Source organism: Sturnus vulgaris, chromosome 2, assembly GCF_052056855.1.
Source record: "Sturnus vulgaris isolate bStuVul1 chromosome 2, bStuVul1.hap1, whole genome shotgun sequence".
In the NCBI taxonomy this organism is placed as follows: domain Eukaryota; kingdom Metazoa; phylum Chordata; class Aves; order Passeriformes; family Sturnidae; genus Sturnus; species Sturnus vulgaris.
Genome location: NC_142244.1, coordinates 79,843,673 through 79,871,647, shown reverse-complemented (window position 1 = coordinate 79,871,647; position 27,975 = coordinate 79,843,673). Strand labels below are relative to the sequence as shown.

The 27,975-nt window shown below is 39.8% G+C and overlaps 1 protein-coding gene across 4 annotated transcripts in view; it reads right to left on the bottom strand.

Annotated features, from left to right (window-relative positions):
• Window positions 1-27,975, bottom strand: part of FARP1 (FERM, ARH/RhoGEF and pleckstrin domain protein 1) — a 200,400-nt gene that overhangs the window by 65,385 nt on the left and 107,040 nt on the right. For all 4 annotated transcript variants that reach the window (XM_014873374.2, XM_014873375.2, XM_014873376.2 and 1 more), the window contains exon 3: window positions 2,401-2,505. In XM_014873374.2, the coding sequence (XP_014728860.2) occupies window positions 2,401-2,505 (105 nt within the window). The remainder of the gene's footprint in view (window positions 1-2,400; window positions 2,506-27,975) is intronic.

Sequence of the window (27,975 nt, the reverse complement as noted above, 5' to 3'; positions counted from 1 at the left end):
ACAGTGCCTCGTTTTTCTCCTTGTCCCAGCAGGAAGTGGAGCACTCAGACCCTCCACAATCATCTCTCATGCAGATCTCCTCCACTCCAAGCATGGCATGCTTGGATGTATACAGCCGCAAGGCAACTTGACACACCACTGTCAGTATGTCAGATATGAGGTCTGGAGCCTTGCACGTCGAAATAAACACAGCCAAATTGTGACTATATGACTTCACAAACATATGATTACATCCAAACAAATATGCTCTAAATATTTATTTTTCCTTTTACATTGCTCTCTACACTGGAAAAGCAACTCATTCTCTTCAGATGACATGAATATAAAATATCCATATGTGTTTTATTTCTCAGACATAAAATTAACTGCAAGATTTTTTACTTGCACAGTGCTTGAGTTCTACATTATGGCCTTTATGATGCTCAGAAAATTTTAAATCCCATGGGAACATTTACCTCAATTGCATCATAGAAACTGGTTACAAAAATTTAAGTGTAAATAATACTCTCAGAGTGCTGCTCCAGATTGAAACAACAATTCATAATCAAATCTTCTGCTTCAGAGTTTTTGTGAGTTGCTTTCGGGTGGTTGAAGGCATTAATTCCACGGAATTTCACCATTCTTGGGGCACAGCTGACTAAATATGGGCAAGGTTTGTGGAGCTCCCCATTTTTCAGAAGCAAAGACTGGACCAACCAGCAAGAACATGGACGGGTGCTCTCAGATATTTGGCTAGTACTTCCCAATGCAAGAGTAGGGGCCAGCTGAGTTACCATGCTCAGTGCATGGAAGCATTTTCCTTCATGTCAAACTAACACTGTGCTTAAGGGTTTTCTCCACCTTCCTATTCATCAGAACCCTGCATCCCCCACTCTGATTGTCTGGACAAATTTCCAGCCAGTCGATTCCTGCCACTGCAAGGGCCTCGGGCAGTGGCAGCACCTCAATCTCTCCTATGTTCTGCCTCAAGCAAATAAACCACTTTGTTTTCACAAGACCGAAAACTGTTAGTTTACCTCAGGTCTCTGAGCAAAATGCAGACAGTCATCTATTTAAAACTTAATGACCTGTGAAGAAGGGAAGGTTGATCAAATGACCTTCTCTATTTTCTAGAAAACTAAAAAGCAACTGGGGATACAAAAGATGCTAGGATTTTTTTATAGTTTTACATACATACATCAATAATGCCAGAATGTCATTAACACAGCTACGTGGACCCTCTGCTGCAATGGTACTGTACAGTCGCACTGTTTAGAAAAGTTACATTAAGCTCTCAAGTTACCTTAAGCATTAGCCAAGGGTATCTGGCAGAATGCTAACCCTTCTACTGAACTGTGTTTTATGTAATTCCAGCAGCACACTGTGAAGCAGATCCCTTCTAAAGATTGACAACCATTTAAAAAAAATCTTGTTTAATTATAGATATCCTGGAACACTATGATCACGAGCATTCTGTTTTAATGTCTATTGTCTAATGTCTGTGCCTGTACTAAGGCATGACAGACAAGAGATTCCTACTGTTCATGCCATTAAGAAATATTGTTCCTTATGCATATTTTAGCTTGATGGAAAGAATACAGATTTTTTTTTTTTTTTACACAATTGCCCAAAGTCATCTCTTCTAGGTCATCCAGGCTACTGGTGCGAAATTCACCTAACAGGCATGAAATCCAATGTACATAAAAAGGTACTGGCTAAGCAATCCAGATAACTAGTACACATGCTAGGAGGTTACATGGTAAGTCTAAAATAAAATAAACTTCAAAAAGAAAGTCATTAAAGATAAGAAGTCATCAACCTATGGCTTTCTCTGGTACATGATATGGGTATTGCAATGCCTGAATATTGCCAGCAGCTGATCTCAGATTCCTGAGTGCCAGGACCAGAGACCTGCCTGTGCCACACAGCTCCCCAGAAAGGACTCCCATCAATTTTTGGGGGTTTCTTGGATTTGCTTTCCTTTTTATTAACCTTGTAATATTTTATCTATCCCTTTTCTTGCCCCATAATGTTTTTGATGAACTCTGTCACGATTATTGCCACTTTTCTATCAGCAGAGAAAGTTTATTTCTGCGCTCCAAATCAAATAGGACTATAAAATCAAGAGTTGAGGCTCTGTAACAGTCCAGCTTTTGGCTTCTGTACAGCAACTTAGAAAAACAAAACACTCTCCCAGCTTGTGTCTGAATTAGCCATTACTTTCAAGGCTGATGAAATCTGACAGGAACAATCAGGTTTTAAAAACATTTCTTCAACTTCACTAGGCAAGAATCATTTTTTTTAAAGTTCTTTCCCTTTTGAAGACTGAGGATTAAATATGTCTTAGAAGTAAGGAGCAGAAGGAGAGAATACAGTGTGCATGCAGATGAAAACCAGCTGAAAATTAATAATTTTACATACCATCATCTTTTTATGATCTGGAAATTCAAGGCCAAAATAGTCGCCTTCAACAAGGTTCAGGTGATTGCAAACAGCATCATGCAAAACTTTCCCTGGAGCTCTTTGCTGTAAGAGGAAAACAAAGCCTAGGGTTACAAACATGCTTTTACTTAGTGGCAGGAAAAATTATTATGCTAAGAAATTATCCAGCAAACAACATTGCCAAAATTGTTTACAAAATCAGTGGATATTACAATCATACCCACAGGGCAGTTGACAATAATTACAGTACTTTTAAAGCTAAAGACTATATCCATCCATCCATGGATGGCAGCTCTGAATCCATCTTCAGTGCGTTTTCATTTTTTGAGGGAAAAGTAGCGTGAAATAGAAGAGGGGGATGCAGGCTAATTTCTACTGTGAATTTTTATTTTATCCCATGGCCCCTCAAGCAATGTCAGGTGGTGCATGTATAGAATATAGTGAAACCAGGATGTTCACTGACAGGCCTGTCATACAAAACACCAAGGACTGAGGGTTTGCTGGATGCTGCTTGATATGCAGCAGGCTCAAGCCCTGGGTTCTGACTTCCTGTGGGTTTATCCCAATCTTCCTGCTGGGGGCACTGAGGCTGCTCCTCCAGGCCTGTCTGTGCTACCCTGGCAGAACTGGCAAGTAATTTGGAGGAGTCAAAAACACTGAAAGCCTTCCTGCTATAAAGACCAGATGTTCTAGCCCAATATTAGCTCCCAGAGCCACTGCTCTACTGATTGTAAGGATTCTTTTCATCAGCCCATCCATTAAATCCACACCTGCAGAAAATACTACAAATTACAGCTCACCATCAAGTCTTCTGCAAAAACCCATCTCCGTATAAAAAGGCCAATTGCTGAAATCAAATATTTTTGTTCCTTGGACAAATGCACCTATTTTAACTCAAGAGGCCCTGAAAACACAGGTCTATACTCACTTCAGAACAAATAATAACCCATTAAGTTGTACAAACCATGCTGTTACAGAGAACAATCACATCCTGGACCACTGGTCTTGCACTCAACCTACAGACTGGCCCCTCCCTTCTAGCCCAGTAAATAATAGAGTAAATTGAAATAGTAATAACCAAGTGAAGAAAAGACAACCATTACAGGTGGGCAGACCAGCTCAGAGCCTGAGCCCAGGCCCTGGCATCTCCAGACAGTGCCCATACCAATAGCCTATTTGAGAGTGGGCAGCTGCTCAATCCCACCCCCTCCCAAAAGCATCATAACACAGTCTGGTCTCTGTTTCACTGTGAGATCAAAAAATAAAGACAGGCTTTTTCCACCTAAGGTAATAAATACCCTAGGTGGAAAAAGCATCTTCCCAAAGGTAATTTATCTAACATTCTCTAATATGAACTGTGAAAAGCAAATACCCAGCAGTCAGACTTACAGCAGGGAAATTAAAGTGATGATGTTTTTCTAGGGAAAGCACAGGATGTATGTGCCACCACAGCAGCACTGTCACCCTGGCCATGCAGGACACAATGACTGAACCCTTCAAGGCTGTCTGGTTTTGAAAGACTGAAGGGAAGAGCAAATCTCACTTTTCCAAGAACTTGCTGAACAGGTTTTTACCCAACATATTCCCAGTGCTTCTGAGAGACCTAAGCCACCAGGAAGCAATATTCACTCAAGCTATTACCTGTTTGTTAATATTTATTGTAGCAAACATTAGCTTCATGAATACTGTCAAAAAACATATAAAGAACAATTGCTGGTAAAAGTACTAATTTTTTAAGCATTCACCATAACCTCACAGTAACTAAAGTAATTAATAGTAAAATGCCAAGAGGATGCAAACAAGGAAGGGAAAAAAAGACCCCTGTTTTTCTAGACAGAGCACTTTTGGTCTGACACAATGTCATCCAAAATAAGTTTCAAGTGCAAGTATCTTTGAATACACTCACTTCATGTTCTCCAGCTTCATTAAACCAAAAGCATTCCCAGTGTTCACCACCCAGCCTGCAATGACCATTGTGCCTTGCACGTCAGTTCTAAGAGAAAGCTTCCCACCCTTTCCACTCCATCTATCACTATACATAGGCACCAACAAACAAGCACTATCGCAACGAAAGAGCTTCCTGCTAAGTGCATTTCATTGGAGGCAACAGAAGAATATGAAACACATCAGACTGAGTGTAAGAATGATACTGCTTTACTGCTCTGAAAACACACCTACAAATAATTTAGAAGTAAATACTCCTGCTTCCAGACTAGTGTCAGGTTTCACTTTCGCTGGGGCTGCTGGAGAGAGGAAGAATGGGTTTATCAATTATCCTCACAGCAAGAAGCTTTCCTATTTGTGCACAACCAGAGGAACGATAACACACCAGTGAGTATGTATGTATGTCTAGCTAAAATGTTCTATGGATTTCTGTCTGACAAAGACCAAACTTCACCTTCCCTCACAGGAAAAAAAGTCTCTGAGATTTTTGACCAACAGGAAAAAAGGCAGAGAGCCCACCTGCATTACCACACTGCTCAGGGCTAGCTGAGAGGAGCACGGCTGTCTGAGCTCAGACCATGAGTAAAAGCCTCTAATTAAAACCTGCTGAGTGTTTTCATAAAGGTTTTTTTTCTTATAGGCATTTAAATGATGCAACAGCAGTCTTGTAGTATTTATGTCACTTGGCATTTTTACTGGATTATGCCTCAATAAAATGAAAGGCTTCTTACTCTAGTATTTATAAATATTATTATTCTAAACTCATCTTTCATCAGTCTATCTCAAAATAAAATCTGACAGTTCTCTCAAAGGAAATGCTGTGCATATAAAATCAGCAGAGATTTAGAGCCTGATGAAACTCAGGTCTTGCAGGACCAGAAGGAGAAGTACAACATCCACAAAAGCAGCAACTCACAAGGTTTCAGAGAGATCTTGATTCAGTGCAGTTCCATGACATCCCTACTAAAAAATTTAAACACAATAAATTAGAAGCTCAGTCCACTGGGTATGGAAGCAAACCAGGAGTCACTCAGGGCACAGTAAACACGAGCTGACAGAGGGAGCATTCAGGAATGAGTGTGCCACACCAGTGACATCATCTCAAGCCAACAGTTGTGCCTGACTGCAGCGTGGTTACAAGGCCTAGGAGAAAACACCAGTTTTCCACAGAACTTGGAAGGCATTTTCCAACCATGAAGCACGGCCCCACTGCCATGCCTCAGACAGCAAGTACTAGGCAAATTTCACTGGCTCCTGTTCCACAGCCCCGTGGCAGCATCTGCATAAGCCAGAGCTTGGCTGCTTTCCCTGCTCCATGCCAGCACTGTCTGCTCCATGGGGACACTGACATGGAAGCAGGGAAGCAATGAAGGCTGGTGGCAAGACCATAGCTCCAGACCCCTTGCTGCCACGGACATCATCACCCTGTGAGGCAGCAAGAGAAAGGAGACAGGAGGGCATGGTATCCTGATGGAATACAGCTGGGGGAGGGACACATGCAGTCCCAGGAGCTGGAAGTACCTGCAGCAGGTGGCAGTCCCCTGCTCCTGCACAATCCGGGAAAAAATAGTGCAGCTCCAGAGAGCAACTCTTCCCACCCCAAACCAGCCACCTGGCAGGGAACTTTTTCCCTGAGCAATACAGGTGTATCTTTTACCCTGACAACAAGGAGCCCTGACATCTGTTTTAATGATTTGACACGAGGTAAGCCCCAGTCAGACCGATATACCAGAGAATTACTATTTTTCTCTTGGTGTGGTATTTACTTACACCAAAATAACATTATAAATGTATTACAATGGAAAGAAGCTCACTGACTTCCAGCTACACATTCTTATTGCTTAATGCATTTTGCACCAGTCTTTCATTTAGCTCTATGAAATCCCATTTTAAAAGTCACTTTATATTTTCAGGGAACGTCAAGTTCTAAACTATGAATAATGTGCATCACCACATTTAGCTGCAAGCTATGAAGGTACCCAGTCAAACTAGCCTGCTTTACACATTATATAGTCAATATTTTGCTGTCTGCTCATTATCTCAATCCTACTCAATTCAGCCTCACTCTACTCCCACCAAAATCCAAAACAGTATGTTGCTTATGATCTTCCAATGGTGAATATTTTAATAGATTCAACAATTCTTTCATGTTCTAGCAAACACCAGTAAGTCTAAAAAAAAAAATCCCTCTACATACTTGTTCAGACTATTCTTTGACACAAACTGCAATACATTTTGTATTAAAAAAAAGTATATGGCTATATCTGGAAGATATCCAGAGCTTTAAAAGAAGCAGGTTTGGACACATTATATGACCTCCTACGGTTAATTCAGCAATTATTTCACTAATTAGGTACCAAAAAAAAAAGTATAAATGTTTATGGTCAAATAGAGGTTTTATCTTTTTTTATCTGTTCAGCCAAATAATCTCTGATCCCAGCTTGAACAAGATCTTTGATTGAAAGGTTTTTGTTTATTTGTTTGTTTTTACATTACTGAGCAGCAAGACCAGCTTAAAAGAACCAACTAAAATAAACACTTTCTTCTGAACATTGAAAAATGTAAGTCCCATTTTTGGTTGAAGTAAGAAATATTTTCATGTGGAAACACAGACTACTCTGTTCTTCTCTTCTTAAAAACTGCTGCAAATTGGTCAGAAAGAAGTTTGGGTTGTTTTGGGTTTAATTACACTTCGTACAGTAGTAGCAGCTCATAGGAGAGAAAATAATTCCTTTATGTTCATCTTAACGAAAAAGGTACATTCTTTATTCACACCTGCCACCACATAAAGGCAGGCATTTCTTACACTGCTGCCCTCTTCCTATCACATTCTGGGTGCTCAAATGGTCTAAAATGAAATGTGACAATTTGGTCATGCTAAGTATTTTGCAAATACTTAAATACTATATGGCACAAAGGCTAAACACAACGTTTAAAATGTATTTGCTCTTTCAGGATTAATCACCAAAAAAATCCCTTGTACTTATCAGCCTTTTATAAGATCAGTCAAATCAGATTGCTAAATTATTTTTATACTCCAATTTAACAACTGCATTGAAATGATTGTGAAAACTTCATTCAGTAACTTCATTACTATTTCTGAAGCCATCCACAGTTGTAATCACTACTAAAAATAACAACCCCATATTCTTAACAACATAACTTCCTCGGTTATTTCAAACAGTTAAAAATTATGTATGTATCTACAGTTTTGAAACTAAAGAAAACCAACCAAGAACTGTTAATGATAAGCAAATAGTATAAAAATAACCTCACAGGTGAGATTGAGCACAGGGTTCTTAAACAAATAACCCTGTCAGAAATTTATACTTCAAAGAAGGCTCAAAAACTACTCACAGGAGAACAATGCTGTCAGCATCTGAAGACAATTTTCCTATCTTAAATACTTCTTCTTTCTGGCATAAAATGAAGTGTCTAATTCATATTTAGCAAAAGTCTATTTCCTGAAAGGTGGGATTAAAGGGCAAGAAGCACTGGCCTGAGTGTTGCTGCTCTGGACCTAATACTGTCAAACACTTGGAGACCCTCTGCCCTTCTTCTCCTCTCCTCCCTTTCAAAGCATATGTGTTAGTCCTATAGGAAGGATTAGGTGACTACAAAAATAGCGTCAGCCCACCAAGATAGCTCTTAGACCTGGGCTTACTCGTTTTTACCTGGCTGTTCAGCTTAGACTGGGGAGCTGAAGTGTTGGAAGAAGTGTGATTCATCACTCCTGCATCCCAGGCCAAAGAACAGGAGCAAAGAGACACCTTGAACAGAGCAGCCCCACACTCCCACCACTACTTTTAAGCAGTGGACCTGCAGCCACCAGGTATGCATCCCATTTGAAAAGAGGGTGTAGAAGAGGAAGATTTTTATGATAACCTAAAGGCACCTCATTCCTTTTAAGATATTTTCCACTTGAATGTAGTTGAGGGCTCCATTGCTGGCACGTATCCCACATGCTTTTGCACAGACTGTGCACATACCATCAAAGGGCGGATTGAGGCCAAAAGCAGCAACAGAGTAAGTCTCTCATGCTGCCTTAAAAACAGGCAATTGATCATCTGCTGCATGTGTACAATGAGACTATTTAGTGTTCCTTTCTTTCAAGATTTTAGTGGACTGCTTTTACACTCAGCACTGTAATAGTAAGCTGTATTCCCTCAATGCCAGTGGTTGCCTTCCACAGTCTCTGATGTACACTTTTTTACCCTTCGGTCGGTTTTGGTGATGGCGGCGACTTTTTGTAAACAGCATGATTCTAAGATATGATAGTTTTTACTTCAGGTATGTTTTACTGCCCTTAAAAAAATGCAGCTGCAAAGTTAAACATCCCCCTCACCTATCACCTATGACAAACCTCAACAACAACTATTTTAGGAATTTCATTGCTAACCAAAAATCAACATAGCAAACAATTAGTGAGGAAAAGAATACAAAGAGAAGGGGTTTAATAACCCTCTCATTTGCTTGCATTTCTAGCATGGTCTCCAAAAGAAAACTGCTGTTTTCTGCATTTGAAATATGGATTTGTTATTGTAACCACAGTCTTGGATTTCTGATCGTGACAAACTGGTTTACGTCAAAATATTTTCTAAAATAGGCAGAAGCAGAAGGACTGCTCTTGCTACACCTTAAACTCTCTTCCAATGCCCAAAAATCAAATTCAGTAGAAATAGCCAACAGTAATATTCAGGTGAACAGTAAATACTAAATAATCCTCTTTAATAGTTAAATGTTGTGGAAGGAAAAATATTATCTAGCAAAGCTAATGAAAAGTTTTATGATGAGGCTATTCTCAGTACTGCTTGATTAAGCTTTTTCTTATAGCAGAGTCAGACTAATACAAAACTCAGCTACAGTAAATCCTCAGGTAACTGCACATCTCCATAATTACGGTAGAGTAAAGCTATGGAATTGGAGACTCTGCCTGGTCTATTTTCCCTTGGCTCATAAAATTACAGCTTTGCACCTTAATGGGCAAACACCACCCACACTGTATTTATTATATAATGCCATTTCAGTGTGCATGAGAGGACACAAAAATGGAGAGATGGGCTGGGCACCCTCAGGACTGAGCTTTTCACACCACAAATCAATGTGTCATCTTCAGGTGTAATCCTCCAAGAATCTGATTTCTTTGCAAATGCAAACTGATACTAATACTAATTTTATTTGCCATTTTTCAATTACTCAGATTTCTAGTGGACAAGGCATTTGTTACTGCAGAATCAGCAGCAACCACGACAAAGCTAGTGGAGCACTTTGTAAAGAAGAGAAAGGAAGAAAGAGGCAGATTCTTGGAGCCTGGAGAATTTCCTCTTCAGGTAGCTGTAGGGACAAAACTCCACAGAATTTGTTTTATACATTCATCCCTTTTTCATCAATGCCAAAGAAAAACTGAAACTCACTGGCTAAACACCATGAACCATATAAACCAAAAATATTCAGCTTTTGGCCACAGTACTCCAAGTACACATCTGTTTATTACAAAATGTTACCCATGGTGAAAAGCATTAATAACATATTTCATGATTCGTTTCCTGGTTCACTGGTTCCTTTGGCTCTGGTTACAGCATTTTAACTAGCTGGCACCTAACTCTCAAGTTAGAAAGTACAACTGATGCTGTATTAACTTTTCTGTACTGATTTTACAAAATCCTACATTTCACACATATGCACCTAAAATTCACTTCATCAACTTCAAAGTGGTGCTCTGATCACATCTGCTTATGAATTCATCTGGAAAACCTCACTGCTATCTGCCTAAAAATAAATCCTCTAAGAAATTGTCCCAATGGGGACAGCATGTTCCTTCCCTTGAAATGTGAATGCTGACCTCAGTAATGCCAAAAAACCCCCAAACCCAAAAAATATCAAACTGCAAAAACAGGTCTCTGCAGGAGCTAATTAGTCCTCCTAAAAAAAAACCCAAAAAAAAACCAAACAAAAAACAAAACCCAAACCTTGCTTCTTGTCGTACAATCATGACTTCCTTGAGATAGGTGTAAAGCATTTGTGGGAAATCAGCAGTGGCAGAGTAAGTCTTTTAAATAATTGTTTAAGGCTGCAAAATTTCACACACCAACAATTAAATTCTTAGACTTCCAATGGGAAACACTTGGCAGCACTACTGTTACTAAACCAAAATTACTTTCCTTGAACATCATTAAAATGCACAGTGTGGACAAGAAAAATGAGGCATTAAAAGAACAATGAGAAAACTTACTAAAAATACGTCATCTTATTCCCTAAATTAGCTCCTGTAAATGCTGAGTCATCTCTGCCTAATTTTATTAGCAAAACTAAAAGTGGTTTGTGGCTGTTCTTCATCCCCTTAGCAAGGCAACCATCCAGTGCTGGAAGTGACTGCTTTGCTTTCTGAAGAGAATCATCCACGGGATGTATTCCAGGCTCAGAGCCTTGACACTGCATGGGGATGACTTGCAAAAACCAGAGCCAGCCCATCACGAATTTAAGATCCTGGTGTGAGTAGCAGGGCAGATGCATTAAACAGTGCCTTCCTCATGATCTGAAACAAACTACTTTGCAAATCAGCATCTAAGAAAGGTGGAAGGCAACAATACTTTTTGTGCTACACAGCTTTTTCTTCTCTGAAAAGCTGTGTCTAATTCAGAGGGGCAAGAAGGGAAGGAGTCACACCAAAGCCATTCCAGCTACGATACCAAAACCCTTACTGGAGACACAGGAATGTCAGCAGGCATCTTTCTGACAAAGATTACCTCTGAATTATCTATGTGTCATTGACAGCCAAGGGTGTAACTGGGTGGATGACTCCATCTGGCATGAGCTGCACCTCCACCATGAGACTCTGTCCGTAGGGATGTGCCTGCCAGCATTCTGCAGCACAAGGATGCCCACAGAACAAGCCCAGTACGTGCACTGTGGGCACTGGCTTTGGAAAATACACTACAAGATTTGTTTTCAGAAACTAGATGGGAATTTGATGTAAAGCTGATAGAACCTCATTTTTCAGAATGTTTTCTTTATGGAAAGCTGTTTTACTAAAGCTCAACTCTGGAACCAAGCATATACCTGTCAAATAAATGTTGATAATACTTTCTCTCCCTGCAAGGAAAAAAACTGAATGAGTTTAACCCCTGGCCCTGGCACTATTTAGTGGCACACTGTGCTCGTTGTTTCTTGGGAAGAGCTGCAACAGAGGCTCAGAACACTCATTAAAAATACCTCAGATTGAATTTCATAGCCCACAACTTTTGAAAAGGAATATAATGGCACCATTCAGTGCTTTCAGTTTAATTCAGCAGCGTAGCAGCCAGCATATAATTGGGGATGGAAACCCCAAACTCTGTGACACCCCTCACCCCTTGCCTCCCACTTTACCACTCCTCTGTTTCAAGGCATTTAACCACCCTCTCAAGTTTTCTTTTTTAACGTTAAGAAGTGCTTGCTTCTCTGTTTTGTTTTCTTTGCCTGCTCATTTTTCCTCATTTTCTTTACGCATAAGCAAACACTTCGCTAGAATGAAGGAGTAGGCAATTCTTAAGTCTTCAAATGTGAAAACATAACCCTTATAAACAGACTGGAAACATGAGAATATGAAGTGTTATGAAAATATGGGAGTTATTACTATAAAATCAGATGCAAAGTAGCTATTTACTATTTCTATTTGGATACACTTTAGTTCAGCCATGATTGTACTAAAATCCTTTTAAGAAAATAATTTCATTCAAATGCAAGAAGCCCAAGACCTGGAAAAAAACTCCACAACAAACCTCCCCCAAAAAATAAGAGGTATTCAGGCAAAATATTATATCCTAAATCTAAAGCAAAACCAAATGCAATGGAAAAACCTTTCCATCAGTCTCAACATTACTATTATTCACAGAAATAGCTCACACCATCCAGGACGTACATATTTTGCTTTTTACTTTATCAGAGGCAGGAAAGCACATTTTAACAATTGGATACAGAAGTTTCCCAAAAAGGACACTCCTAGATGAAGCCTTCAGGCTATGGCTGCTGCTAACCTATAATGTAATAATTTTACACCCTAAATCTTTGTCTTCAGCTATGCCACTGCTCCAGCTGGATGCAGTGCTCTGACAGCCAAAGTGCAAGGCAGGGTAAGGAAGACAACCTTGCATGCAATTTAAATTAAGAGTTTCTCTAGGACCCATTTAGTACCAATATGTCTTCCAAAACTGACGTGGACTGTCTAGAGAAAAGCTTGGCTGCAGCATTCTGCAACTGCTCCAGACTGGACACGGAGTCATCTTGTATTTATGTGTGCAACTGAAACAGAGATGATCTGAGTTCATTCATAATGAGCAAAATGCGTATCAACAACACATTTTCATGGAAAGCAAAACTTGCATGGGCAAAACATAGGTCTCAAAAGCAATCCCTTCTTTAAGTATCTGAAAGGCAGAACTTCCGATGAGTTTTTTGCCAGTCAAGTCCCCGATACTCAAGAGTTTCTTGTTCGCTTATGCAAGACCTGTTACCAACCTGAGGACGTACAGGAAACGTGTTCAACATTTCTCTAAGCAGCCTCCAAAGACCTTTCAAACTGAATATACTTGGAGTCTGATCTGTCTTTTAAACATGCAAATCCACAGGAGAAAAAGTGAGAACTGTCTATACTCTCAGGTATTTGCAAGGGGAAGGTACAAGCTCTGTTTTGTGCACCACTGAAAAGTGCTACCTTTAGTTCGGGACACAAACTAGAGGCGACACATGAGTTAGGGGAATTGCTATGGGAAGAGTTACCATAATGGCTGCTAGTACCAGCAGATATCAGAGACACTTCATAATGTTGTAGTCAGGTTACAGTTTCAAGGGAAGAAAAAAAGTAAGTACCTCCCTCTTTAATACAACTACACAGTTTTCAGAAAGATCCTCGGGAGCTTTTCCACTCTTCCTTTGCAGCCCGCCTGCAACTTGCAGCGTCTCCTCACACAGCAGATGCTCCAAAAAATCCATCCATGGGTCATCTTAGGTCTCTGAAAGGTGGAACTGCCTCTAGACTGCAGGAGTCTGATGAATGGTTGTGTTAGCAAACAACACGTAGCCGTAGCCATCACTGGGGGGAACACAAGGGGAGTGGTGCTGGTGTGGTGTGCTGGTGGAAACAGTGACTTCACTTCCAGCCGCCTCAAAATCCAAACCTGCTGGCACTGACCTGTATGTTCAACCCAGCATCAAACAGCAAAGCAGCACAGACAGAGCAGAGATCTGCTTACACACTTGTGGCAAACCAGGGAAAGAAGGGATTTGTGCTCCTATCTCGGGGGCAGGAAGAGGTGAAGAGGGAAGAAAGGCCAGCAGGATTTCTAAGCTGTACATGGTGTCTGTTTAACAGCACGTGGTCTGAGCCAGGCAAAAACCTCTCAATCTCTAGAGAGCTTCCTCCTGACTGCGAGCAAGATTTTACTCTTACCTATGTTGAAGGTGGAACATTCAACCTTCACCTGATTTCTCACTGCTTCTGCATGTAGGTGTGTGTGTGTGTGTGTGTGTGTGTGTATGTGCAACTTACAGAACTGCCTGTGCCTGCAGTTAATGTGAAATACTTTAGAGACAATAACTTACACCCTTCTGCTTCACTGCTCATTCAGCCATAACAACTGTTCAAGCTAAGGAGATTCCTAGGAGATCTGCTCTCTGTCACTCAGATAGAAACCTTGAATATCAAAGGAGAGCATCACTACTTTCTATCAGAAGTGCATAAACACAGCCTCTGAAACACAACTTTTACAGATTCTATATGAATGTGCAGCAATGTTTTCTTTTATGCTCTGTTTGAAAATGTATGTTGTACAGAATTAGTTAATGTGATTTGGGCTTTGGACAAAATTGCTAAAATACATCTTTAAGCACAGCAGGTTTAAAAAGGCAAAGGAGCCATTCAGCTGTTTTTTTCTGAAGGCGAGAATATAGCACTGCAGTATTAGATACCACTCAGACATAAACGAGCTTTATCAGCAACAACAGGCTTGATGGGAAATAAGCGTTCTCTGTTCAAGGTATGTCAAAGAGAAGTCTTTGGGGATGTGCTATCAAAAGTCAAACATCAGGCAGCCACAGTGAGACTTTTTTGACCATATTTTCAGTCTTACATTTAATTCCTCCAGAAAGAGTTTTAATCCATTTAACCTTGACGATAATGTAACTGGAAAAGGATTTGATTTTATCTAATTTGTGGGTTTTTCTTAATGCTGAAGCCCCAGTCCTCATGTCTTTAAAGATAGCATACATCTCGTTTTAAATCTACATTTGTAAATATGCTTTGTTTAATGTTAATACCCACGTAACTTAAAGATTCCCAGGCTATGCGAGAGCAATACATTTCATTTACAAGATAACAACATCATTGGATCATAGAATATGCTGAGTTGGATGGAACTCATGAGGATTATTGGAGTTCATCTCCTGGCCCTGCACAGGGCATCCCCAAGAGCCACACCATGGCCTGAGAGCATTGTCCAAAAGCTTCTTGAACTCTGGCAGGCTGGTGCTGCTGGGGAGCCTGTTCCAGCACCCAACCGCCCTCTGGGCAAAGAACTTTTTTCTAATATCCAACACAAACCTTTCCTGACACAACTTCAGGCCATTCCCTCAAGTCTTGTCACTAGTCAACACAAAAAAGAGATCAGTGCCTGCCTCTCCTCTTCCCCTTTGGAGGAAGAAGTAGACTGCAATGAAGTCTCCTCCAGGCTGAATGGACCAACTGACCTTTGCTGCTCCTCACACAGTTTCCTCTCCAGGCCCTTCATCATCCTCTGGACATTGTCTAATAGCTTTATATTTTTCTTATTTTGAGTTGCCCAACAGTGCGCACAGGATTCAAGGTGAGGCCGCAACAGTGCAGAGTAAAAGCAGGGCAATCCTCTCCCTTGATTGTGCTAGAAGTGATTTTTACCAAGATGCCTACTATGAAACTTACTAAATATACTTCATCTTTGCCTATTTATAAAATGTTTAGGTTATCCATGTTCTCACCAGCCCTCAAGTGAAGTTCTGTGCCAGCATATATACATACTCTAGTGATCTCCACCAAAACACTGTCTTGCTACCAGCTTCAGGAATTATCTTTCTTCATCATAATTTACTTAGAGAAGTCAGACTCAGAATAAATATCCTTAGGGAAAGAACTTTTGTCTCCACAAGACCACAATGGCATTGACCAATGATTACTGCTAATATACTTCTGGTACTGGCCTTGATTTTTAATCACAATGTATAATAATGCTTGACAAAAACCCTTAATCTTGATGTGGCATTAAGGAGCCAATATTATCAGCTTTTGCTTTTTCAGACTGTAGGTATTTCTTAAATTGTTCTACCAAACAGCTTGAGGCATCCTGTCTACACTAAAACATCAAGCAAGGTCTTGGCCAGGAGAAGGATAAGAAAGGTAAGAGAAGACACATGTCACTGGTATCCTTCTGGCTTTTTAATTCTTCCCAGATCATCAATACTCCTCGACAGGTCCATTCAAGCTAACCAAAGGCAGCAGCTTCTGAGTGAGTCCCAGTAGGAGACTCCTTCACACCATACAGTGGGGGGGAGCTGAGGAGATTTGCCATCATGTCCCAGGTAAGCCAAAGATCTATTGACCAAACTAACTGCTGCAGTTCTGCTTCTAGCTACACACAGAACACAAAGAAAGATTAAAATCCTTCATGTTTGTACCAAAATAGCATGTCTACAATCATGCTGAGCAAATGCAAATATTAGCAAATGTAGACGTCTGTCATAATTGGAACTTACATCTCATCCCCTTTACTGGTACTAAAAATCTTACAAAGTAATTAGTATGTGCTACAAGTAGCTGCAGAACAATTTGCTCCAAGAACAAAGTGCAGTTTACTCAAGTGACAGTATGATAGAGAGATTAGACCAATGACAGGTTTGCTGTGTGGCTCTCACCCTGTGGGACAATCATACTCGGACACTGTCTTGGCATTGGAAACAACCAGTACTTGCAGTTTAAGAAAGCACAAATGCCAACAGACAATACCTCCCACTGCTCCCATATGCTGACATGTGCCTGCAGCCACAAGCTGCCCCTACTTTCTCTCCATAGCCTACAGGGAGAGGGAAAAGGGCTGAAAACAATAAAGTAATCCAAAAGAGGAATTCAACCCCCTCCCAGATAATTCCTTTCATTCAACTGTGAACAACTAAGGCCAGGAAAAGGTGAGTTATGCTCATCAGTATCAGTAACCATTCATTCCAAGCCCACACACTTCCTTCTCACTCATAAAGAAACATGATTTCCCAGCACTGAAACAGGGTGCTCTACACACCCAGTTACATGCTAACCAGGACACACAATTTCACATTATTTACTAGGGTAGATATTTACCCCCATGACCCTCAGAGCCTTGAGTTGAGATTTATCCATTTAAACGGCAATTAAGCATCCAGTTGCCCTGGAATTCCTTCATGTCAGGTGAAAATAAAGGGTACTTTCAGAGAAACACTCAGGCCAGGCAAAAGTGAACAAATTAAGCTGGCCTTCATCTCACTTTACTTTGCTACTCCCCTTGGATTACATGATCTTTAACATGGTGGTGTGCTTATTTCTTGTTATCATTAACATTCATGAGGTATTTTGTCTACTCGCTTTTAGGAAACAGTTAAGTGCTTACATAAAAGATATTAGAGGACATAATCAGCATATTTTAAATAGTCTTCTGAAACTGAATTCAAATGACTAAACTACTAAAGACAAATATTTCTCAATTCAAAAAAATGTAGTTCACATCCATTATGAATGGCTAGCTCTCACCACCAGCTATTTCAGGATATCCTGACATTAAATCAAGTATTTAAGGAAGGGCTTATATTTCTTTTTGAGTGATGCTGAATATATCTGGATATGTTCCCTTGCTGGAGATTTATAATTAGGGTTAGGATTATAGTGAATAATTTTAAAAGCCTGAGAAATCACAAGATCTGTTTGACATCACATGTGGATTCAATACCAAATATTAAAATTCTACAGACTATGTATTTGCCATTGTACAAAAAGCCCTTCATCCTGAAAGCAGTGGAGACTTGAACTTCCCCCATCACCTGCACTTCAGCAGAAGCATGACCAACGCTCCTCCACTCCTGATAATTATGATCAAGAGATGACACTATTAAAATCCACTTCTCATAACTGCTGGCAACAGTGTCCCCAAATGTCCCCTAAATACACTTGTGTACCCAAATAAATGTGCCTAAATAGCTTTTAAATAAGGCAATGAGTGCATTAAAAGCAATGGATTTCCATCAGGGCTGAGCTGTGGGGCGAGTGGTGGGCTCATGCAGAGCACTCCCACAGCCGTGCCAGTGGCCACAGTGAAATTTAACTCACCCAACTTTTGGCTGAGTAAAAGTTATGTGTTATGTCTAAACTTATCATCTGGTTTGTCTCTCCACAGTCAGACAAGAGAGAGGTATCGTGATAGGAAATTCCTCCCATCTGGAGAGAGATGGCTCACACGCTTGGGATGCATTGCCCATGGCACAACTCTCACCCCACTGACAACTGGGAGAGCCTTTCTTACTCCTTGTGAATCTGATGTTCAAACAACTAAAATGATGAGAGAGATGAGATGAGATGAGACGATGAGATATTCTTGTCTAAAACTTCTGCACAGATAGGATTTTATGATCCCACACTTTTTGCTTTTCCACATGCCTGAGATACCATACATGTGGCATTTCCTTTTCTGGGAAACAGAAGAAAGATACATTTTTATACAGCTGAGAATTTAAGCAAGATAATGGTCATGAAAGGCCTGAAGTAGACAACACCAGACAAAGAAGAAATACAGTAGAACTGAGAATGTATTACAAGGACAGGTCTCCAGCACTGAGCTACAGCACAGGCTATGAGCAAAATCCCCCTTTGTCTACATGTGTTGACCAATACTTACATTTTGCTTCTAATTCTGGTTTATAAGTCCCAAGTTTTCTCAAAGCAAAAATAACCAATTCCATTCAACAGCATTCTGAGGTGCTCTTCTGGAGAAATTGGCTGCTTGTGGCTTGGATGGGTGCACGTTTTGCTGGGTAAAAATCTCTCAGAACTGCTGGGCCTGGAGAGTGGTGGTGAATGGAGTTACATGGTGGCTGGTCACCAGCAGCTCTACTGAGGACAGCCCTGTTTGGTATCCTTACCATGATAAACCTGGACAAGGGGATCAAGGGCATCCTTGTAGATGACACCAATTTGGGCAGGAGTGTTGATCTGCTGGAGGGCAGGAAGGCTCTGCAGAGGGATTTGGGCAGGCTGGTTTGATGAGCTGAGATCAATGGTGAAAGTTCCAACAAGGCACAGGGCTGGGTCCTACACTCACAAAAGGCCAAATTGTTGGCTATGAGGAAAAGTTTCTTCATTTAAAGGGTTGTCAAACAGTGAAATTGTCTGCCCAGGGAATTGCTTGAGTCACCATCTCTGGATGTTTTAAAAGACCACCACACGTAGATGTGGTGCTTAAGGACATGGTTTAATGGTGGACTTGGGTAATGCTGGGCTAACAATTGGGCTTTATGATCTTAAGAGGACTTTTCCAACTAAGTGATTTTATAATTCTATGACAAGAAGGACTTACATGTTAGACTTCTAGTGGTGATTTTAAGGAGATTTAGATTCCAAGAACAGCCTACTGAATAAGGATCGAATTTCAGCTTAGCAGAACCACCCTGTAAGGTGCTGAGAACCCGTTCTGAGTGACTCCCCAGCACTGCAGACAGATGGAGATGCTCTTCAGGAATTGAGCAGTTTGCAATGCCAAGCTGGAACTTCCCACAGTATTTTCCAGAGCACTCATGGCCCTACGGGCAAAATTTTGCTAGCAGAAAATTACTTCAGCAGTGGTCTTGAAAAAACATGAAGAAACTCAAATAGGAAAAATGTAAACCAAGCTCTTTATGTGCAGGCTGCTTCTTTAGGTCTCAAAATAAATGCCAAATAATGGGAACAATATGCCTGTCCAAGAGCCATACCGTTAAGCTGGTGAAGAACTGGCATTATAAATTAAAAGTAACAGTTAAGTAACCAATACACTTGGTCTCTGATTCCAGCACCATCACACTGATGATCAATAAGTAATTTGGAAACATACAACTCCTAAAAATCATTATATAGCTATGTAGTTATATAGTTATATTGAAAATACATGTAGCCAAGCTTTTTTTCCCTCACCACTTAGTGTAACAGGCTGAAAAATACCCATGGCACACACACCATGCATGCAGTTATACAAGGGGAGATTTATAGCCCTGTTTTAATGACTGCATTTGCCATAGGCAAAACTCTGCTTACTGTTAACTGTTATTTCCAGCAATAGTATACTGTATTAAACAGACGGAGTTTTTTTTGCTAAAAAAGACCCAAAACACTGCCTCCAAATCCAGCATAAAACATACATTAACCTTTTATGCTGCTGCTAAGTGGTTTGTGAAATCTGGTTTTGTGATTACATTTAAGATGTTTTGTGCAGTCAGTAAAAGGCAAGAATCCTACACAGGGGCTGGAAGGACCTCTAAAGATTCACAATAGGCTGGAAACACTGCATGTAAATCACAGCTCCAAGCATTATACAAGTCCACACACCATAAAAATAAAATTAAATGAAAACAAGCAAACAGAACAAGGCTTTGCTTTCTTGAGAACATCTGAAGCCCTTTAAAGCTGACAAGAAAAACAGCCTAGAGATTCAGATCCCTACATCACCAGGTCTTTAATAAAACCATACCTCTAACTTCTAAACAGTCATACAAATAACACTCTAATATATAATAACACAATTATATGCTAGGATACCAGGAACCATGCTTTGGAAAGAAAAGTACAATTTGCCAAGTTTTCAACAGGTGTCATGAACTAAAGACTTGATCCTGCAGTTAGAGCAATCAATGGGATACTTGGCATATAGGATATAATACTATTTCTGGTGGTTCTTATGTGAAAAGAATGGTTACTATTCATAGAGAATCCCAAGCCACTGCTACAACACCAAGTATTACATTTTCAGTCCATCAAACACCTATAAAAAGACTGATGGAAAATATCACCCAAAATTCTGTGCTCAGACTCACCTTTCAATACTTACTTTTTGCCTTTATTTTTCTGAGAAGTTTCACTTTTCATACGAGAAAACCTCAGAACTATTGACTTAGGTACTTTAGAACCACGTCTTGAACCAAAAATTCTTAATGTCTTTGGAATGTCTCCTACCTCAAGAGCATCACTATGTCTGGATTAATTTGTGAGTCCTGTGTTCACCAAACATGGGGTTTTTCACACTCAGCAACATGGCAACTTTTTTTTTTTTTTTTTTAAGAAATAAACATTTCAGTGACTGAGCTGGCTACTATATGTCTGGTTTTTGAACACGTGGATTATGGTCACAAAGGCATCAACCATGATAAGGGCACCAGCCTTTACATCAAAATTCTGCCTAGAAGTTACTGCTACTAAAAACAAGTTTGTGTCCTTAAGCCAAGAACGAGCAGAGGGGAGGTAAAAGGAGGAGGTTCCAAAAATCCACTAGAACCTGGTGGCAGCCCCCTCTGAAAATTTCCCCTACATGCTTACAAAGAGAAGAGCCAAAACTCACTTGGTTGTTCTACTTAATTTCTGATGTGTGCACATATATATTTTACCTGTAGTCTGTGCTGCTACAGAAATATCTTTCACACACTATCACAGACACACACATTTCAAAGTCACACAGAAATAAAGAGCGAGCCTTTCCCACTCTATAGCAGTTTACTCGCAGATAAAAGCTCATGTCCAGTAGAATAAAAATTAATCTTTGATTTCATCAAGATTGAAATGATAAATATTACATTTCCTCAGCCTCGAAAGCATATCATCTTTTTTTAATTGACATTTGTTTATATGGTTAAAATAAACAAATAACAAATCCAACTTTCTAACGAAGAACCATAACAAAGAGAAACAACTGAAGCAACAGCTGCTCTGAGTTGAATCTGAGTTTACTGATGCTTTCAACTCAAACGTCTGAATGTCTGCAATAACAAAACCAAAGAAACTTAGTGTAAATACCCCAAAAGCTGAACAGAAGTCTAAGTAGGAGATCTGAGGAAGAACTTGAGCTTAACTGAATGGTCAGTTTCTGAGTTACTTTTTTTCCTCTCAAAAATAGGCAGAGCCCAAAAACAGACCCTGTCACAAGACAGGACAATAAACAAATTGTCACAAGAGTGGCAATAAACTTCCTAACTAATCCCTGGTGCAGGTATTCACATAGGTGAAAGATTTTTTTCAGGTGCTGCTGGGTTGTCACCTTGTCACCTTCTTGCACTAGGGCTGGGAAGCCTCAGCAGCAGAAGGACCCAAAACTCCTTTGCCTACAGGTTTCAGTGACTCACACCCACTACAGAAGTGTGAAAGTAATGGTAATTCCTTCCTTGAAGGTGCAGGGGAGAGAAGGAAATGTAAGTGGATTTTAGAGAAATCCCCTGGTGAACAATAGCAGAGAGCTGAACATCAAACAAACTGTACTTTGGGTGGGAGGCAAACAGAATAAAATAAAAATAAGTCTGCACAGTATATTTCAATGGTCCGTTCACTTGATCTTCAAAGTCTTTCCTCAAAGAGACTGGTGCCCAGAAAAGTAGAAACCTTATGCCTTTTTGAACAAGATTCCTAGGCTATTACCATCCTCTACATGCAATTCAAAATAGAAGCAATGCCTATGAAAGTGGAAACATTTCTAAGGGAAATAATTTAAAATATATCCAATGAGACCAAGATTCCTGAATACATATGTTTTTGACAACAGCATGAGTACTCTTCCACAAATGCAGCTGAAATCCAGTATGCCTGGTCACATACTGCTGTTTTTACATATAGTGATAACCATCCGGAAAAGCAAAACAAAATAAACCCCCACTATGATTATGATTCAAGTCTTTTTGGTAAAAACTCAGCAAGTCAGTTCCAGAAAATCTGGTACTGTGAACTGTCATGCAATTAACCAGGGTATAGTCAAAACATACTGGATTGGTGGGCATGAAAAAACATTAGCTTAGGTATTTAAATGAATTATCTCCCTAAGAGATGACTCCCTAAGAATGTGCAATTAAATCAGGAAAGTGGTAACAAAAGCAGCAACTGGCTATTGAGACTTGATGATCTTGAGGGTCTTTTCCAGTCTAAATGATCCTGTGATTATATTCTATGATCTTTCTTCATTTTGCCATTTCAAACCAGTGTCTTTCACTGTGGACATCTTACTTGCCAACCACTAGGAATCATGATTCTTTAGGAACCAGATTATCAAAAGATTGTTTATTAACAGAGAACAAATAATCATGGGAAAGGTTTTTTTTCATTTTCAGCATCTCACTTTTCACCTTCCTTGACCCAGAATTTGACACACATAGGTGAAAGTCTGAGATAAAGATAGAAGCTTCCATAGAGCTAATCCATCAGAACTCTAATTACCAAAGGTCTGGCACAATGTCCCATATGTTCACAGACATTGCTTTAAGTACATCAAACAAGCCCAGGACATGGACACATTTCCAACTAAATATTTCAGGTGACTGAGGTGCAGGTCTTCAGCTCAATCAGCATTTAAATTATCACTGAAAGTCCCAAAATGTCAGCCTAATTTGTTATTCTTAGCAGTCAAGTTTGAAAAGTGTGTTCTCAAAGTTAGACTGAAATTTGAGCTAATATAATCTACAATGATTACCCAAGACAATCTCCAGAGAAAGCCCATTCTGCCTGACTTTTTATATAATTTTCACTCCAACTTTCCCTACAGCACCAGTTACACTAGTGACATAATACTGGGTTAGACTACAGCACCTGGGAGGTAAGCAGCATACCTTCCCCACTCTTTTCTCATACTGCCATTAAATCACTTCACATGTTAAATTCTACTTAGTCTTTAGACTGAAATGTTAATCAAAAGCATCTGCATACCTTTGATTACAGTTATTTCCAGGGGCAGCATAACCTTATCTTGCCCTAGACTATGCTACTTCTAATGCAACTGAGTCAACACTTGAACATTATGACAGGCCACTCTGTATTGGGGATGGTTTATAAGCTTAAGACAATTGGAGGTTATACTGATTTTCTCACAGTTTGCAATGATGAAGGTGATGTTGACCACACCTGAACAAAAGCCAGGTGTCAGGAAAGCAAGCAAAAAGCAGAAATAAAACTCACTTACAGACTCACAGCAGCTGTAGCAGGATGTTAACAGAAGACCAAGTGGGTATTAGCCTGGCCATGAGTAAGTTCAGACAAGAAACGAGAAGACTTTTTAAACTGTTTGATTAGTGAGGTTCTGGAGAGTTTTCCACAGGGAATATACAGGGTAGTAAATATAAGTACTAAATATACTTAAATTAAATGTACTTTAAATAAATGTAGTCAAACCAAACTTCAGATGGGATTATATAATATGGCTGCTTGCAATATGATAGGATCATTCCCAGTAACCCAGAAAATCAAGTCCCATCCTATATTCCCAAAGACAACCCAAAGGAACCAAGTAATGCCAACTCACGATTTTCTCATGAACACAGAATTTTTCTTCTCTAAGTCCCCATTACTGAGGCTGATGAGAGAATCTGGTTTAGATTTGAAGAATGAATAAATAAAGTGTTAGCCTGGGGTCTGAGGTGAAACACTTTTAAAATACGAACTCTTCAAGCTAAAAAATCAGAAGTGAAATAAAAAGAACAGAACATCTGTTATTTCTTAAAATCTCATGGTTTCTAAGCCACTGGAGGCAGAAGGAGGCTGATTCATGATTTCTGCATGCTTAGGTTGACAATTCAAAGAAGCTAAGTGCGAAGGAGTCCAAAACTCAGCACACAAAAGCACTACAATGCCTAAAAATGGAAGAGAGTAGATGGCTAATTTAAACATTCAACTTTCAAATGAGAATTCTTGAAAGTTGCTGCTTTAGAACAGGAAGCAGCTATGAGCTTTGACCACAGCCCTCTGGCTGCTCCAAAGTTCTCACTGAGCCAGCTGACCTGGCCACAATGCTTTTTGTTTTCCAGCTGTTTTGAGGTCTCCCTTCTCGGTTTTGTCCCGATTCATTGCCAGTTCCTCCTCCTCTAGAGGTCGGTCATTACTAAGAAAACGTCAAAGGACCAGTTTAAAAAAAAACCACCTTTAATTTATGCTGATATGTGAGGCAAACCATGGACCCTATCCTCTAACTAACAGACTCCTAAAACTCCAGCTAATTGTAAAAGCTCCTGCACTTCTCAGGTTTAGGCTTGCTTCTTCATCTGTTTTTAAAAGACAATTTACCTTTCAAATGTTTACTTACAATGGCTCTGCATATCTGCACTCAAATGAGATCCACGTACTGCAGCAATATTAAAATTAATTGTTACAATTATAAAATTGATTTCTATTATTCCCGGCAGACTCCTGAGAGCAACTTCTCAAGGCAGGATCAAACCCAAGTATTTGCTAGAGGTAATGAGGATGACTGAGAGTTCTCATGTTTTTGAAGATGTGGGCAGACATGAGTTTCAAGCACAAATGGTAGGATGCTATCCTGTTCACAGTACCTCCACAGCTGCCCTGGCTCTCTGGTCTCATCCTTCACACTTCCCTGATACTTTTCCAGCTTTGACTGCTCTGTCTCTTTCTACCATCAGCCACCTTTGACATGACACATCAGAGAAGTAGGAATCTCTTCCTAGGGTACACCATCAGGACACAGTAAGACCTTATCACCACCCTGACAGCTTGAACAAAGTGCAGCTATGAGGGGGGAAAAAAACCACAATAAAAAAACACCCATCCTCTCTGCTACACTAACAGCAGCAAGTTCTGCATTCCTTGCCGAATACAAATGCTTCAAAATTTGATTAGATCCTTGATGGGAAGACCAAACCTCCAAGTCATTCACTCTCACTTGTGACAAACAATTCAATTTGCTTTGAATGTCATGCAAGGCAGGTGCCATGCTGGAGGCTTTACACTCAAATTATACTTGATGAGTTTGACAGCACTAATTCATGTTAGTGGGTAAGCAAGCATCCCATTTGGACATGTCCAAAGAAAATATTTTTCTAAATAAAAAGAGAAGATCAGGTGCCTGCACCAAGTATAGGAACACATTCTTACATGCTCCAAAAGGAAAATTTGGGAAAGACATTGCAAGAGCTTTGATAAATTTGGGGCATAAGAAAATTCTTTTTAAAATGGGCTACAGAAAACATAGCACTTCAGTGTGTCAGTAGGAAAAGAATAAGTTCTTGTTTTACACTTGTTTTGTTTTACAGGTCTGTGAAGTCATACCCAAACTCTTCAGCTTTTTCCACTTTTATCCTAACCTACATTAATGAGCAATATGAGTCAGGAGTTATCAGCCTCTAAACCCTTCACAAATACATTCCACCAAGGCACAGATCTGGGCTTTGGTCTTCTGCATCCCAACATCAAGTACACTTCATATGAAAATCAAGTTCAGTAAGAAAACACATCCATGACTTCTGGAGCAGGGAGATGAGCTCACGACTGCAAACTGGAACACTTCCATCGTCATGGTCCAAAGCCAGGCCACCTCAGCCTGCTCTCCTAGAGGCCCCAAAGCACAGGTGAGCACCTAGCATTTCTTGCCTCTCAGCTGGCTGGGTTCAGGGTCCCTAATTAGCACAAGGAATGACTCTTTACTAAAGCATTTCACATGGCTGACTGTCCCTCTCCATGTGCCTAGTGCCCAGCAAAGAAAAGCCAATGCTTCCCAAAGAATCTGTAACACGAAGTTACCACAAAGAACCAGTAGTGAACAGTGTCACATCCCTGAATAGAAAGATTTATAGATCTATTTTCACCTGACAGACACCCTCTGTATTTTTAGAGGGTAATTATAAAAACCAAAAACATTACTATTTTTAAAAATCATGTTAGTTGGTATTTGCTGCCCATACATATGGTCACAGGACTGACACAGTCTGAGCCACCCACTTCCCTCACTGTGCTATATTCTGTTATAAAGGAATTGGTGCTTTGGACCTTGGAAGGAGCTGCTGACCTTGAATAAGAAAAAGTTAAATATTTTAGTGGTAACAAAACAACTGTTCTATGAGTAATAGTTTTATATTATCCCAAGGGCCATGGTTTTGTTTATAATTACTCAGAAATAACTTTTTCATAACATAAACTCTCTTACTTGAGCACATCTCTACAGCTGCATTAGCCTGCTGTGTCTACCATCCAGATAATGAGAATTCAAATCCCTTTCCATATTTTTTTAAACATTGTTTCTCAATGCACAATCAGAGGAAAATTATACAAGCATAATTCAGTCTGTCTTTCTCCCAATCTGAACAACAAACTACAGTACAGAAGAGAAGCAGAAGAAAAATCTGCTAAAATCTTCAAGAAGTCCTTAATCTATAATTAATGTCAACAGCATCTAAAGTCCGTAATTCTTGCATCTCACATTCATATTTTAAAGGTACGGTAGTTCTGAATTATGCTGGGTATGGAGACAGTTTAAAAATTAATGGAAGAGCATTATTTTCAACAGATTACAATATAAATAGCATTGGCTTTCATAAGGCAGAAACAAATAACAATATAAATAGCACTAGCTTTCACAAGGTAGAAACTAATGTTTTCTTCGAAATTAAAAACTGTTAAACATTGCCTGTTAAAATCTCTAACCTTTAATTTTACCTCCATAATCACAGGATCATATATCTTGGAAAAGTTCTCTAAGATCACCAAGTCTAACTACTAGTCCAGCACTGCCAAGTCCACTGTTACACCATATCCCTCAGTGCCACATCTACATGCCTGTTAAATACCTCCAAGTGACAGTGACTCCACCACTTCCCTGGGCAACCTGTTCCAAAGCTTGTTAACCCTTTCCATGAGGAATTATTTTCTTAACATCCAATCTAAACCTCCCCTGATACAACTTGAGGCGATTTTCTCTTTGTTTCCTAAGGAATGATCATAATTTGCATGCCAATGCTCCTTTCCTCAACCCACCATAGGCATTGCTGTGAATTAATTTTTCTCATCAAATCTAATATCCAGCACACTGATGTGCTGTGAATTTTTAAACCCATACAATGACTTTCTGAGTCATGCCCACTCATTTAAAAAAGTTGTAGCTACATTTAAAAAGCAACCAGTTAAGCACATTTCACAAAATACTCAACTCACCATTGGCCACTGTGTCTGCAAGCAGTCTCTATAAAACTGTTGCTTTGGTAATAAGACCACCACACTTTCTCCACTTCATCATCTTTCTCCTAAATTCTATGTACTTGGAATTACATTGTAATGTAAAATCTCTGCAACCCAAAATTCTTCAATAATTTTTTTTTTTTTAATCTGTCTGCTTCTAATGAAGGCCCTCAGGTTTACTCCCAGTGCTTGCAGGACTCAAAGTCCTTACAAGAATGTCCTCCCCTGAGCAATGGACTCTGCTGCCATCAGTTAAGAGAGGGAATACACTTCAGTTCTGCTATGCAGAAGGATACTCAAATCCCAGTAAAATACCATTTCCTCACTGGGATAAGAAACACAAAAGGAAAGAACTGTATTCCAACAGAAGAAATGCTACACGGATGTAGCATTTGTTGCTGAAC